This window comes from Myotis yumanensis, unplaced genomic scaffold (genome assembly GCF_028538775.1).
Source record: "Myotis yumanensis isolate MYYU_CA2020_CCGP unplaced genomic scaffold, mMyoYum1.0.hap1 SCAF_9, whole genome shotgun sequence".
Classification (NCBI taxonomy): domain Eukaryota; kingdom Metazoa; phylum Chordata; class Mammalia; order Chiroptera; family Vespertilionidae; genus Myotis; species Myotis yumanensis.
The window spans coordinates 24555415-24571213 of NW_027223760.1; the positions used below are offsets into that span (position 1 = coordinate 24555415).

The 15799-nt window shown below is 41.3% G+C and overlaps 1 protein-coding gene and 1 pseudogene across 7 annotated transcripts in view; one reads left to right on the forward strand and one right to left on the reverse strand.

Annotated features, from left to right (window-relative positions):
• MKLN1 (muskelin 1) overlaps window positions 1–15799 on the forward strand; it is a 323342-nt gene that overhangs the window by 196843 nt on the left and 110700 nt on the right. For 6 of the 7 annotated variants that reach the window (XM_070423908.1, XM_070423911.1, XM_070423907.1 and 3 more), the window contains 2 exons: window positions 9536–9678; window positions 12114–12202. In XM_070423908.1, the coding sequence (XP_070280009.1) occupies window positions 9536–9678; window positions 12114–12202 (232 nt within the window). Of the gene's footprint in view, window positions 1–9535; window positions 9679–10635; window positions 10767–12113; window positions 12203–15799 lie in introns of those variants that run through there. The other variant, XM_070423913.1, reaches the window with a different exon arrangement.
• Window positions 5606–6091, reverse strand: LOC139016204 (ATP synthase F(0) complex subunit C1, mitochondrial pseudogene; annotated as a pseudogene).

Genomic DNA, 15799 nt, shown 5'->3' on the forward strand with positions numbered 1-15799 from the left:
CATGATGAAATTTTAGGTCTTGAGGACTTTTTCTAGAATCTACTTTGGATATGCTTTTGTTCTGTTTGTTTAATTATTTCATCAGGTTTCAGCAACTGGAAGCACTTTGTGCATGTGGTACACAACTGACCAAGTGTTATGAGGGAGAAGACAGAAAAATCTCAGTAATGAATAGAAAAACAAAAATATAACGTTTAGGGCATTGTTAGTATAAGGATAAATAATATTCTATGTTTTAGTGGCCTCTAGGATAGTGTTATCTAGTAAACTTTCTGCAGTGATGAAAATATTCTATAATTTATGCTGTATAAATGGTAGGTGCCAGCTACATGTGGCTACTGAGCAAGTGAAATGAGGCTAGTACAACTGACAAAAGCAATTTTTAATTTTATTAAATTTTAATTAGTTTAGATTAAATAGCCCCAGGTGGCCATTGGCTACGAATTAGATTTCACAGATCTAAGGCATTACTGTTATTAGGGTGTACTGTTTGATTCTGATAGTACTTTACTCTATCAGTAAGAAATGTTAATTATGTTAGTATATACACCTTAAGTAGATAAGAAACTTTATGGTGGTACAGGTTATCTAGAGAAGGGTGGAAATCAAACTCAACACCTCTTAGTTACTCCTTTCTTTGCCCAGAATGAGGAAGGACTTACATGTATGCATTGGTGCTAGGATGTATAAACTGTGACCTCCTCATTCATAGGTTGACACTCAACCACAGAGCCACAACTGCAGGGCTATTAACCTTTTAATAACAGAAATTCTATTAAGTTGGTTGTCAATAAAATTTTATCCTATATAATAAAAGTCTAATATGCTAAGTAACCGGTCGTCCTGTTGGCCTTTCAACCAATCAAAGCGTAATATGCTAATAATATGCTAAGGCCGCTCAACTGCTCACTGTGAAGTGCACTGACCACCAGGGGGCAGACAGTTGACCGGTTGACTAGTCACTATGATGGGTGCTGACCACCAGGGGGCAGACGGTTTGACCGGTAGATTAGCTTGCTGCTGGGGTCCAGGACTGAGTGAGACGTGCGGACACGCCCTGGAGCCCTCCCACAGTCCCTCCCTGGCTGGCCAACCTCCTGCATCCCTCCCCAGCCCCGATTGTGCACTGGGCCTCTAGTATATATATACTGGGCCTCTAGTATGTGTGTGTATATATATATATATATATATATATATATATATATATATATGAAGATATTTTCTATTGGATTTAGAGGTTTCATATGTGGAGTGATGAATGGTGTACAGCAGATTGTATAAACACCAATTTTTTAGTAGTTACAACACTGTACCCAGCTAACCATTTGTCAGGGAAAACTGCCATCTATCTAAACCAAGACTTAAAATGATGAATAAAGGGTGAAAGGAGGAGAAAAGGATGGGAGGAGGGCATGTGCATTAATGAGAAAGACAGATGTGAAGGCTCTCTTGCCTACCTGACAGTTGTATTCTTTTTCTTTTCTTTTTAATCTTTATTGTTGGAAGTCTTACATAGGTCCTCCTTTTCCCTCCCATTAATAAATACAGTAAACTTAGAATTACTAAAGATCATATTACCACAGCTATCTTATATGGTTAAAAAGGATTAATGACTAAAGAATAGCTATCTCAATTTTCCAATTCAATTTCTATAATAAGAACATTTAATGGTTAAATATCCACAAAACAATTAATATGATACATCAACAAAACCAAAGATAAAAATCACACGAGCATCTCAATAGATGCAGAAAAAGCATTTGACAAAATTCAACATCAATTTAAGATGAAGAACCAAGATGACAGCGTAGGTAAATGCCTGTACCGGTAGCCTCCTACAACCACATCAAAATTACAATTAAGTTGCCCTGACTGGTTTGGCTCTGTGGATAGAGCGTCGGGCTGTGGACTGAAAGGTCCCTGGTTCGATTCCGGTTGAGGGCATGTACCTTGGTTGCAGTGTAGGAGGCAGCTGATCGATGTTTCTATCCCTTTCCCTTCCTCTCTATAAAAAAATCAATAAGAAAATATATTTTTTAAAAATTACAACTAAGCTCAGCTGGTCCAATTCCCAGTCAGGGCACATGCCCAGATTGCAGGCTTGATGCCCAGTTAGTGGGTGTGCAGAAAGCAGCTGGTTAATGATGTTTGTCTCTCTATCCTTCTCCTTTCCTCTCTCTCTAAAATCAATAAAAACATATTTTAAAAAATTACAGTTAAAATACAGAACAACTATCATTCAGAATTTTCTGAAGGCTGGCTGAATGGAAGGCCTACAGCCAGAGAAGTATAAAAGAAAGCACTCAGAGACTGCTAGGAGGGGCGGAGGCTTGGAACAGGCTGGTCCAATACCCATGTGTGATGTTTTTTTAATCAGGAGACATAACGTGGCTGCAGAGGCCTGCCATGAGGAGTAAGGGATCCCAGCCCCACACCAGACCCCCAGCCCAGGGTTCCAGAACTGGGAAGAGAAGTCCCCATAATTTTGGGCTTTAAAAACCAGCGGAGATTGTGGCTAAGTAACACAGAGGCTGCTGGAGACTCAGGCAGTTTCTCTTAAAGGGCCAGTGCATGAATTTACATGGACTTGCTTCCTCAGAGCTCCAGTGCTGGGGCAATGGCTGGGGGGAGGGCAGACCCAGGGACATGCAGGAAGCAACTGGATTGTCTGGCATCAAAGCAAGAATTCACGGGTGGCTTTCAGGGGTCATTTTCCTATGCTAAGACCTCTCCCATCACAGAGCTGACTGGCAGCCATATCTGAGTTTCTATCACCTTTGCCCATTCTGTTCTCTCCACTCTGGTGATTCCCTGAGACCCCCTCCCATCCAGTTTGCAGACCCACCCAAGCTGTTTGCAGTGGCTTTTTTCCATTTGAGTGGCCTGTCTTGGCTCAGGCTTTAGGCTTTCCTAATATCTTTCAAACAAGCAGCAGCTGGTGTCAGTGTGCCTCAGGCCTATCAATAAGAGACCCAGGACAACTTGGCCTTGCCTGGGTACTTCCAAATCCAACTCAAGTAGCAGCCATCTGTAGATGGCTCGCTCTGTAGCTCATGCTGAATGGCCCTAGGCCCGTGGTCTGCAAACTGCGGCTCATGAGCCACATGCGGCTCTTTGGCCCCTTGAGTGTGGCTCTTCCTAAGCCTTAGGAGTACCCTAATTAAGTTAATAACCATGTACCTACCTATATAGTTTAAGTTTAAAAAATTTGGCTCTCAAAAGAAATTTCAATCGTTGTACTGCTGATATTTGGCTTTGTTGACTGAGTTTGCTGACCACTGCCATAGGCAATGGCTGACCTTGCACCTCCCTGGAGGCCCCAGAGCCAGGTATCCCCGTGGGCAGCTTCAGACTATACCATATTACACCTTTACATATCCACAAGCAACACACTCAAGGGGACAGACTTAGTGAGCACCAAAGCCCCACTGAAGCAAGTCCTGTTCCATAGGGGTGTCTTCTGCACAGCAGCTCTTCCAATGTAGACACAGATGGTCCGTTCCTCCCAGTGACGCCAACAGCAATCAAAGCTCGACTACAACAAGACTGTGCACACAGCCCACACAGGGGTGCACCTAGAGTGCCCAGCTCAGGTGACTGGGGAGGCTGAGCCACTGGGCCCTACAGGACACCTACTGCACAAAGCCACTCTTATCAATTGCAGGAGCCATAGCAGCTCTACCTAGTACATAAAGAACAGAAGTCTCCAGAAAAAGAACTAAATGAAATGGAAGGGAGCAAACTACTAGATACAGCATTCAAAACAGTGGTTATAAGGTTGCTCAAGGATCTTAATGAGAGCTTCAAGGGACTTTGTGAGACTTTGAAGAATCTTGGTGAGAATTTCAATGAAAAAGGACCAGTCGGAAATTAAGCATACACTAACTGAAGTAAAGAATAATTTACAGGGTTTCAACAGTAGAGTAGAGGATTCTGAGAATCAAATCAATAATTTGAAATATGAGGAAGCAAAAATCACCCAATCAGAAGAGCAAAAAGAAATGGAAGCAAGCCAACTAATGGATACAGAGTTCAAAACCATGATTATCAGGTTACTCAAGGATCTTCACAAGAACTTCAAGAACCTTAGTGAGGACTTCAAGGAACTTTGTGAGAACATCAATAAAATAAAAAAGGACCAGTCAGAAATGAAGGATATACTAGTACTACCTGATATGAAGAATAATTTACTGAGAACCAGTTGTAGAGTAGAGGACACCAAGAATCAAATCAAGCAATTTGGAAGATGAGGAAGCAAAAATACCTAATCAGAAGAGCAAAAAGAAAAAAGAATCCCAAAGTGTGAAGAGAGTATAAGGAGCCTCTGGGACAACTTCAGATGTACCCACATTCCCATCATGGGAGTTCCAGAAGGAGAGGTGAGGGAGCAAGATATTGAAAACGTATTTGAAAAAATAATGACAGAAAACTTCCCCTATGTGGTGAAAGAAATAGACTTAACAAGTGCAGAGAGTCCCAAACAGGAGGAAGAGGCACATACCAAGACACATAATTAAAATGGCAAAGGTTAAAGACAAAGAATCTTAAAAATAGCAAGAGAAAAGTAGTTAGTTACCTTCAAGGGAACGCCCATTCAATTGTCAGCTGAATTCTCAACAGAAACTTTGCATGCCAGAAGGGAGTGGCAAGAAATATTCGAAGTGATAAGAAAGACCTACAATCAAGATTACCCAGCAAAGCTGTCATTTAGAATTGAAGGTCAGATAAAGAACTTAGCATACAAGGAAAAAGCTAAAGAGTTCACCACCACCAAACCAATATTACATGATATGTTGAAGTGTCTTCTTTAAAAAGAAGGAAAAAGAGGCTGCCCTTTGGCGCTGGGCGTGGCGCTGCCTCCAAACCCGCGACGTTGCGGACATTACGGCCCGGGCCACCTGGATCTGCGCTCCCTGCCTCTCGGCGCCGGCCGCCCGACGGGCTCCCCTCAGGCCTGGGCCTCAGGGTGGGCGCCGCGAGGCCGCAGAGGCGCTTCTTTCGGGGCCGGTGGCCCGGTGGCCCGGTGGTTGGAGCCGCGAGGTGTCGGGCGCCACGGGACTCCGGGACTCCCTGCGGGGAGAGCGCGAATCTCCTCCCCAGAGTTTCCCGGAAGTGCGGCCGGTGAGTGGGCGATGTGAGGGCTGCTGGGCTGAGGGCCGCCGGGCGCCTGGGGAGGGCATGTTCGGTGGGGGCGTCCGCGGCGCCCCGCCCCAGCGCCCCCTCCGCGCCGCCGCTGACCCGTGATAAAAGCGGCGGCCACGCTTCCTGACGTGAGACCTGCGTTCCCGCCATCCGCCCGCCCGCCTACGCGCCCGGGCGGGGGGGGGGGGGGGGGGGGGGGGGGGAATGACACGCCAGGGCGGGGATGACACGGCGCTGGCGGTGTCCGCGAGGCGCCGGGGGGCCCGTTTGCTGACCGGAGAGCAGCCACCGCCAGCATGGGCTCCGCCACCAGCATGGGCTCCGTAGCGAGCATCCATATTTCCGAGACCCAGACCGTGTACCTGGGCGCCCTGCTCCATCCGGAGCCCAAAGCCTTGGCCACTACCAGCGGCGCCCTCCCCGCGGACCACCCCCAGCAGCGCGACTCGAAGAGAAATCTGGTGGTTAATGGGCACATTCCAGCACCGGGCCTGGAATCGAAGCAGCAGGGACGGGTAGGTGACCCCATGGAGCCTCACATGGCGAAGAGGATGAGGAAGGCGATCATCAAACAGAAGAGCCCCATGTCCTCAGGGCAAAGCCCAGAATGGCATAGGAGAAGAGCTGCTGCTTGAGAGACGGGTTCCTGGCATAGCCAATGATCAAACTGCCAAACACTGTTCCAGTTCCGGCCCCTGAACCAGCCACACCCACTGTGGCAGCCCCAGCACCAATAAACTTGGCCACTGTGTCAATGTCCCGGGAGACAACACTGGTTTGGAACTCCCGTCTGGCCACCTGGAGTGGGGAGCTGCTGTAGGAAGGCTGTTCCGATGGGATCTCTGGCCTACTCGGGAAGGAGGCAGACACAGGCCTGATTAGACCCCTGGTGCAGCAGCGGATCAGAGCCGGAGAGATAGATGAGCAGTGCCCCGGTGGTCTGCATCTTTCCCGTCTCCCAGCTTTAGCTCTAGGTTTCAGAGCTCAGCTCCCCTACCCACAAGTTGTGTACTCTTAATAAGTATTAAATAAAAAAAATGGTTCATGGTCAAATAAAAAAAAAGAAGGAAAAATAAAAAACATGAACAATAAAAAGGCAATAAATACATATCCATCAAGAATTGAATCTAAAAGTCAAAATAAATGAACAAGAATTTGTCATACATTTATTCTTGGCTGGAACGTGGCTAGGGAGAACTGGCTTGAGAATGGAGGTTGGGTTAGCCAACCAACAGTGTCAACCAGAGTCCGATTGGCTGATGTGTAATCTCAGCTCTGTCATTTATTAGCTGTGTAACTATAGTCAAGTTATTTAGCCTTTCCAAGCCGCAGTTTCTTCATCTGTGAAATGAGGATGAAGAGGATAATTGTTGTTATTACAATACTACTCCTGTTCCTCCTCCTACTAAAATGAGATAATGCATGTTAAAATCTGAACAGTGTGACAGACAAGAGACTTACTGCTCACAAAGTATTAGCTCTGATCTTATCTTTCATGTCATCACCAGCTTCATTCTTTTATTTTTTAGAGATGAAATTCACACAGCCTAAAATTAATCATTTTAAAGTGTACAATTCAGTAGTATTTAGTATAGTCACAGTGTTGTACAACTATCACTTCTATCTAGTTCCAAAATATTTTCATCATCCCATAAAGAAATCTAGTATCAATTAAGCACTCTTCTTTTCCCCTTAACCCAGCTCCTGGCAACCACTAATCTCCTTTCTTACCTCAATGGATGTAACTGTTCTGAATATTTTATGGAAATGGTACCATACAGTATATGACCTTTGTGTTTTACTTGTTTCACTTAGCATGTTTTTGAGGTGTGCCACATTGTAGCACATATCAGTACTCTATTCCTTTTTATGGCTGAATAATAGAAATATTCCCTTTTGTTCATCCACTTATCAGTTGTTGGACATTTGGGTTGTTTGCATTTTTTGGCCATTGTGAATAGTGCTGCTCTTAGCATTTATGTACAAGAGTTTGCTTGGATAGCTTTTTCACTTTATATATATGTAAAAGTAGAACTCCTGGGCCATATAGTAATTAATTATATATTTAACTTTTTGAGGAGCTGCCAAACTATATTCTACATTGTCTTCACTGTTTTACATTCCCACCAGCAGTGTATGAGTTACAGTTTTTTTCAACTACACTGATGCTTACTATTTTATTTTTGTAATAGAGGCCGGGTACACGAAATTCGTGCACTCAGGGTGGAGGGGTCCCTCAGCCCGGATTGTGAGAGGGTGCAGGCCAGGCAGAGAGACCCCACCTGGGCATGATCGGGGCTGGGGAGGGATGCCGGAAGTTGGCCAGCTTGGGAGGGCTCCAGGGCGTGTCTGGTTCATCTTGCTCAGTCCCGATCAGCCGGACCCCAGCAGCAAGCTAACGTACCAGTCAGAGCATCGGTGATTAGTGCACGTCAGAGTGATTGGTCAACCAGTTGACTGTCTGCCCCTGGTGGTCAGAGCACTTCATAGCGAGCGGTTGAATGGCCTTAGCATATCATTAGCATATTATGCTTTGATTGGCTGTATGGCCAACCAGACACTTAGCATATTAGGCTTTTATGATATAGGATTATCCTAGTGGGTGTGAAGTTTTATTGCATTGTGGTTTTGATTTGCATTTTCCTGAGGACTAATGAACATTTTTTAACTTGTCCATTGGCCATTTGTTTTCTTTGGTCAAAGTGTTATTGAGGTCCTTTGCCCATTTTTAAATTCAGTTTTCTATCTTTTTGTTGTTGGGCTATAAGGATTCTGTATATATTCTAGATACTAAACCCTTATAAGATATATTATTTGCAAATATTTCTATTCTGTAGGTTGTCTTTCCGATTTCTTAATAATGTCCTTTCATACACAAAACTTTAATTTTGATGAAGTCTCTCTATATTTTGTTGCTTGAACTTTTGGTGTCAATATCTAAGAATTCATTGTCAAATTTCAAGTCATGGAGATTTACTCATATTTTCATCTCAGAACTTTACGGTTTTAGCTCTTACATTTAGATCTTTGATCTTAGAGGAGCCATTTGGATTAATTTGACTCATTTTGAGTTAATTTTTCTATATGGAATGAAGTAGGACCACCAACTTCATTCTGATCACCTTTATCGCCTATATTACCCATTGATATGAACCATGAAGCCACTACAGCATGATGAGTTGTTTTTCTGTATAGCTTTTTCCCCATGTATTCAGTCAGTGGTAGTTTCCTTTTTAATTTTTACTAGAGGCCCCTCGGCCTGGACTGCAGGGCTTAGGCTAAAAACAGCTCTCTGACATCCCCTGAGGGGTCCCTGATTGAGAGAGGGCGATTCTCGAGTGACACACCCCGGAATCGGGCTCCCTCCTCTCTGGTTCTGGGTGTGTCACCCGAGGACCGCAGCTGCCAAGTCACTGCAGCTCTGCAGCTCCTGTGTTGAGCATCTGCCCCCTTGTGGTCATTGAGCATCATAGCTACCAGTTGGATGGTCGCTTAGGCTTTTATATAGTTATTTGAAAGTATTCTGCATAATGTAAAATGTGTTTCCTAATTAACTGATAAAATAATCCCATTTTATTCTGTGTATAATAGAAAAATGTGAGCTACATTAGACATATTTATAGTAGGTCTGGGTGTTTTAATTTATAAAATTTGCAGGAGTGATTAGTAAATCTGTTTGTTTCTAGCACTTGGAGTGCGGGAAACGAGTTAAGTCGGCTCGCGTGAATTGCGCGTACTCCGCGGGAGCCGTCTTAACTCGGTTCATATAGATTTGCGGTGGAGTGCGGGAAACGTGTAAACTCGGGCCGATTGTAACTGCGTATTACCAAATATTTGTTTGTTTGCCGTTCACAAAGATACCTACCTGCGTATGCGAACCGTTTCATACCCATTGGGGTAATAGGTATCATAAAAATCCCTGATTTTGCGCGGGAAACCTAAATAATTGCCCGCGCCATCTTATATTTTGGCGGGAAATTCACCCGACACCGTAGTGCTAGGTTTAAAATTTTATCACTGATTTTGAACACTGAATTTGCTATTATAGTCGATCAGAATGTAATTGTTATTTTTGCATTCTAATATTGTTTTATTTGGTTATTCATAGTCTGTTATATCTTTTCTTGAATGGTACTTCTTGATTATAAGTTGTCTACTAGTCCTTTTTTCCTCCATCTGCAGATGTATTTTCCAGGGGAAAAGTGGTATGTTATGGTAGCCTATATAAGGCTATTGCATACAATTCTTTAGCATTAAAATAAAAATCTACCCGTGCAGGATGGACAGAATAGACCTTATATGTACTTCCCTTATCTGTCCCAAATTTTAACTTTTAAAGTTGTCTCTTTCTTTTAAAAAGAGGAGGATATAATTTGGTCATTCCTTTTTTTAGTACTTGGTTCTGAAGCTTGAAAGGCCTGCTATAGTCCAGAATATCACATTTGGAAAATATGAGAAAACACATGTCTGTAATTTGAAGAAATTTAAAGTCTTTGGTGGAATGAATGAAGAAAATATGACAGAGCTATTGTCCAGGTGAGTTATGATTATGGGGTGGAAGTCGTCGTCTTCTAAACAAGGTACAGTCTTAGTTTAGTCTTTTTATATCTAAATCTGCATGGTTTGATTTTTCTTTCAAGGGAGGAAAGAATATTTCCACTATTCTATTTCTAGGGACTTATTTTAGTGTTATGGCTTGAGTTAGCTTTTTTATAAAAAAATAAATAAATAAATAAAAACCCACCAGATTCTAGTTAATGTTATTGGAGAATTGCATGGGTGGATTCCTCCAATGTTAGTGGGAGTGGGATTCTTATGATATCTTGAGAAAAGGAGTTTTTTAAGACTCCTATGGGAAAATGAGATTTGGTAGAAAGGCTTATTTACATGAAATTACATCCCTCAGTTTCCAAAGTCCCATTTCCCTTAAACCAGTCCTGGAAAAGTTGCAGGTGGAGCTTCAGCAGAGCTAGAAGCAAAGCCAGTGTCCATAGTTTCTGTTCCATGGTGAAGTTGAATCGGGCACAGGACCAGGCTAATTTTAGTCCATCAGTCCATTGTGTGTGGGGTCCACATGGCTTGCTCCCTGCAACACGGGAGTTAGAAGTGCAAGAGGGAACTCCCTTGTTCAGGATTTTAAATATTAAATCTTCCGGTGCTTGCAGTGGGTATGCCTATTCTAGCCCATGGTCTATTCTCAGATATGGCTGACAGGTAAGCACCTTTCGACGTCACCCAGATCTTACTGGGCATGAGTCTGTTGTCCAGTCCCTTCCCCCAGTGATCTGTGGGGAACAGACCTGGAGAGTGTTCAACTGCAGTTTCCTGGCAAAACTGTACAAATGGCATTCCTGTGTTGTTTAGACTTCCCTTTGCTCCTTTTCTGTTAATTAATTAATAACTGGGTTAATTATAACGGTATCAGTTAATATTGTTACCAAACAAGAAAGCATAAAATTTTGTCTTTTTCTACTTATTTTTATCTATTTATTTTTAAAATATATTTTATTGATTTTTTACAGAGAGGAAGGGAAAGAGATAGAGAGTTAGAAACATCCATGAGAGAGAAACATCGATCAGCTGCCTCCTGCATACCCCCTATTGGGGAGGTGCCTGCAACCAAGGTACATGCCTTTGACTGGAATCGAACCTGGGACCCATGAGTCCGCAGGCTGACGCTCTATCCACTGAGCCAAACCGGCTAGGGCTTTCTACTTATTTTTTAGTCTTATTTTTGGACTGTAATGACTTTAGAAATATTTTCAACTTTAATCAAATCTTTGCTATAATCTTTGCTATAAAAAATGTAGATTCTTTGTATGGATGCATGGAACAGAATAACAGATCTCAGTGCTGGAATGGGGAGTGAGAGGGGACAGGAAGAGATTAACCAAAGAACATACATGCATATATGCATAGCGCATCGACGTAGACAATAGCATGGGGAAGACCTGGGGTGGGGTGGGGTTGGGTGGAGGGGGGCAAAAGGGGAGAAAATGGGAGACATCTGTAATACTGTCAGTAATAAAAAATAAAAATATATAGGTTTTATACAAAACATTAATATTGGTTGCCCTATCCAAAAGTAATATTCTGGGAATTTACTCTAAATTGGAGACTAAAAAGAGAAAAAGTATCTGACTGAACCTGGCACAGTGCCTACCACTTGGAAAGAGCTCAGTAAATTTGAGTTTTAACAACATAGACCTCTAGGAATGAAAGGGTTAATTTACCTCATAGATAATGAAAAATCAAATAGCCAGTGGAATGGACAAATAAAACCATGAGGTTTTAGAATATATTTGTGACATGGTATGTCCCATTAGCACAATAGATTATATAAGTAAATATTACATTAGTACTGATTACATTAATACTAATTACATTACATTAATTAAATATCTGAATTCTTTGACAAATTTTGGCCCTGTTTAAATAAGATATAAGGTTAGAGAGCAACCAAAGGACTTGTTTGCATGCATATTAGTATAACCTATGGACACAGACACTAGGGCAGTGGGGGCTTGCCTGGGGTGGGAATGGCTCGGTGGGAGGGTCAATTGGGGAAAAAGGAGACATATGTAAAACTATAGACAATAAGTAAAAAAAGAGAAAATAAATAAATAATGATAAGATATGAGGGTGAATTGTTTTTGTTTTATTTTACTTCTTACTGCTTGAATATTTTGTTATATTCAGTTATACATTAAGGATGTAGGTCATCACAGATTTCCATTTTTTAAATTAATATTGAACATTTTTCACTAGCCCTCATAATTAAGAGAATACCGTAATAATGCAGATGATACGAATGTAGAAGTTTTGACCTATATTCTCATGTTCAACTACTTCTTTGGTCATATATTTTAGCATTATTTTAACCTTAAAATCTGGGGGTGGTACTAATCTGAGTTTTAGTGCAGTTACTAAATTATGAAGTCAGATTTGACAATCTTTTTTTTTTCCCACAGTGGCTTAAAAAATGATTATAACAAAGAAACATTCACCTTGAAGCATAAAATTGATGAACAGATGTTTCCTTGTCGATTCATCAAAATAGGTAAGGTTTTTAGCATTCTGAAGTATAAATAAATTCATAATACCATCGGTCAGCAAACTACGCCTGGCTGAATCCTGTGAGCCCTGGTTTTTTTTAATTAAACTTTTATGGAAACATTGCCACACAGGTTGTTCACATAATGTCTATGTCTGTTTTTGCACCACCAAGGTAAAAGTTCAGTAGTTGCAAGAGACCACATAGCCCACAAAGCCCCAAGTGTTTCAAACTTTGTAAGAAAAGTTTTCTGACCCTTACTTTGTAACTCTATAACTGACAATTATTTGAAGTGGAACCATTTCCAATTATTTTCTCATTTGAAAGTTTATTAGAAGATTTTATGAGATGCAGTGATTTGATTGTCTTGGTTGTTTTATTGAAGATTTATCAGTTCTAAAGCTATAACATTTTACAATCAAATACTGATGAATTTCTTACGGCAGTTTATTATATTCTCTATTCTGTTCTTTTTGTATTTCATTGACTTAGTGAAATGTTGCTCAAACACATAAAACTAATTTCATGACCTTACATAATAAATTGCAGAGTATTGTTTGAAAAGTACTACTTAAGGCATGTATTTATTTACCAAGTGTTTTAGCTTGAGAAAATACTTATAATGCCTCCTCAAAATTAATACTTTTAGGGTTGTTTTATTTTTCTTTAAGATTTATTATTTAGAAGGTAGAAAAGTTAAGGACTGGAATATTTTAATTTCTATCTATATTGTATACCTTTGGAAATATGGTAAAATTGAGATTAAAGTGAATCAGACTCCTCAGAGAAGAATAATGAAAGCCAGAATCCCATGTTTTGATTTGGAAGACAATTTCCTCTTTTGGAACAAGCAGTATACTTCATACTCATTCTTTACTATTCTATCAGAAGTTAGCCTGTTTATTTCATTAAGTCAAATAGTACTGTTGTGCAAAAAGAATATCTGAGGTCTTAATGAAGATTATCTATAGAGGGAAAACTTTTTTAAATAGTTGGGCTGTCCAGTGTATTGTGGGGTGTTTTTTTTTGTAATTATAGTTTCAGTTATAGTAAATAATTATAAATAAAAACCTGTGTCCTGTTTTCCTGTGAGAATTTATGAACAAGCAAAGTTTTTTGTGTTTTTCTTTTAATAAATTTAACTCTTGGTTGTCTCTTCTTTTGTTAATGGATAATTCTTTTCTCAGCATGTAGACCACCCAGTTTTTACACGAAATTCAACATTTTTAAGTGTAAAAATATCTATGATGTTAATACCTTCAGCAAATTTGACATATGAGGTTTTGAAGCTTGTTGTCAGTACAACAAAATAGCATACATATCAAATCGCATCTATATATCAACATATGTGTAACTCCATCTATTGAAAAAAATCCGCATTATTAACCAATACACCTAGTAGACAAGAGTTTTCCAAGTGATACTACCAAAGTATGTTGTGCCACAGATATGTTTCATTGTGTTGAGATGTTGGCCCCCTGCCCCCTATTCCTGGAGTAGATGAGCCTGCAACCTAGGACCTACACTTGTGCCTTTAAAATATTATCATTTTCTCCTCATGCTATTGTGCCTTTAAAATATTATCATTTTCTCCTCATGCTATTATGAAAAAGGATGAGAAGCACTGATTCTGATTATATCTCTGTCTGATTGTCTCATGGGAAAAAACTGGTGGTTGGATCCTAGGATACAAAATTTTAGCCTTGGGAATGTGTGTTAGGAGTTTCTATCTTTTTATTTGAAGTGGGAGCAAAGGCATTATTCATTGGAGAACATGTGTGCTTCATTGGAGAATGTGTGCTTATAGCTCCAGTTCACATTTAGATTTCTGATATATAATACATAGTATGTCTAATATGCATTATTAGTGTTGTTAATACCACCAAAAATTATTGGTAAAATTGGAAGTGGGAGTACTTCATTCTGTTCATTCTGTATATATCTCTTCAGTCTTAAACATTAACTACAGTTGACCCTTGAACAACATGAGTTTGAACTGTGTGGGTTCACTTATATGCAGAACTTTTTCAGTACACTGTATAGACTTGTCCCTTCACATCTGTGTTTCACATCCTCGGACTTAACCCAAATTCAGATCAAAAACCAGATTTTCTATCCAGGGCTGCAAATCCACAGATGCAGAAGGCTGGCTCATACATTATTCTACGCCATTTTACATAAGGGACTTGAGTATCTGCCAACGTGGCTATTAGCAGGGTGTCCTAGAATCATTCCCCTGTGGATGCTGAGGGACAACTGGGTTTTTGGGGGTCAAAAGTTATACATGGATTTTTAACTGTGTATGAGCCAGTACCTCAGCCTTCATATTGTTAAAGAGTCAACTGTATATATATTTTTAATCCTCACCCAATGATATGTTTTTATTATTATTACTAGAGGCCCCATGCACAAAAATTTGTGCACTTGGGCAGGGAGCGGGTTCCTCAGCCCGGCCTGTGCCCTCTCGCAGTCTCGGACTCCTTGGGGGATGTCCACCTGCTCCCCGGGGGGATCGGGCCTAAGCTGGCAGTCAGACATCCCTCTGGCAGCCCGGGAGCCCTTGGGGGATGTCCACTTGCCAGCGGGGAGCAGGCCTAAGCTGCAGTCGGACATCCTTAGCGTTGCTGAGGAGGTGGGAGAGGCTCCCACCACCACCGCTGTGCTGGCAGCCATCAGCCTGGCTTGTGGCTAAGCAGAGCTCACCCTGTGGAAGCATACTGACCACCAGGGGGCAGCTCCTGCATTGAGCGTCTGCCCCCTGGTGGTGTGTGTCATAGTGACCAGTCATTCCCAGTCCTTCTGCAATTAGGGTCAGTTTGCATATTACCCTTTTATTATATAGGATAGAGGCCTGGTGCACAGGTGGGGGCTGGCTGGTTTGCCCTGAAGGGTGTCCCAGATCAGGGTGGGGGTCCTGCTGGGGTGCCTGGCCAGCCTGGGTGAGGAGCTGGTTGCTGTTTTCAGGCTGGCCATGCCCCCTGGCGACCCAAGCTACCAGCTTCTCCTTTTTTCGTTTTTTTTTTTTTCCTTTTTTCTGGGATTTATTTCTATAATTGAAACTTTATAGCCTTGAGCAGAGCCCAAGGCTGTGGGAGCATACTGACCACCAGGGGCAGCTCCTGTGTGCAACATCTGCCCCCCTGGTGGTCAGTGTGCATCATAGCGACTTGTTCAACTGGTTGTTCGGTCGTAACAGTCACTTAGGCTTTTATATATATAGATAGCTCCTATTATTTAACCATTCTTTTATTCATAGAATGAACTCTACAATGGTTACAATGAAAACCTGGTAGTACTTTTTGCAACTTAAATTTTTTTTTATTTAATATGTCCTTATAGTTGAGATTGGCCATAGATTTTATTTCTTTTAGATTTGTTTTCAGGATTGTGCCACTTTGATAAGTAATTGAACTTTCAGTCTCTTTCTGATATATTTTAAATTACATCATAATTTTTTGTTTCTTGTGGGTATGATAGAATTTGCTTAAATCATCTAGCCCTGACCCTGTTTTTTGGGGGATATGTAAATCACCACTTTGATGATATCTTACTATCTATATATATAAAAGCCTAAGTGACTGGCTGACCAGATGACCGTTTGAC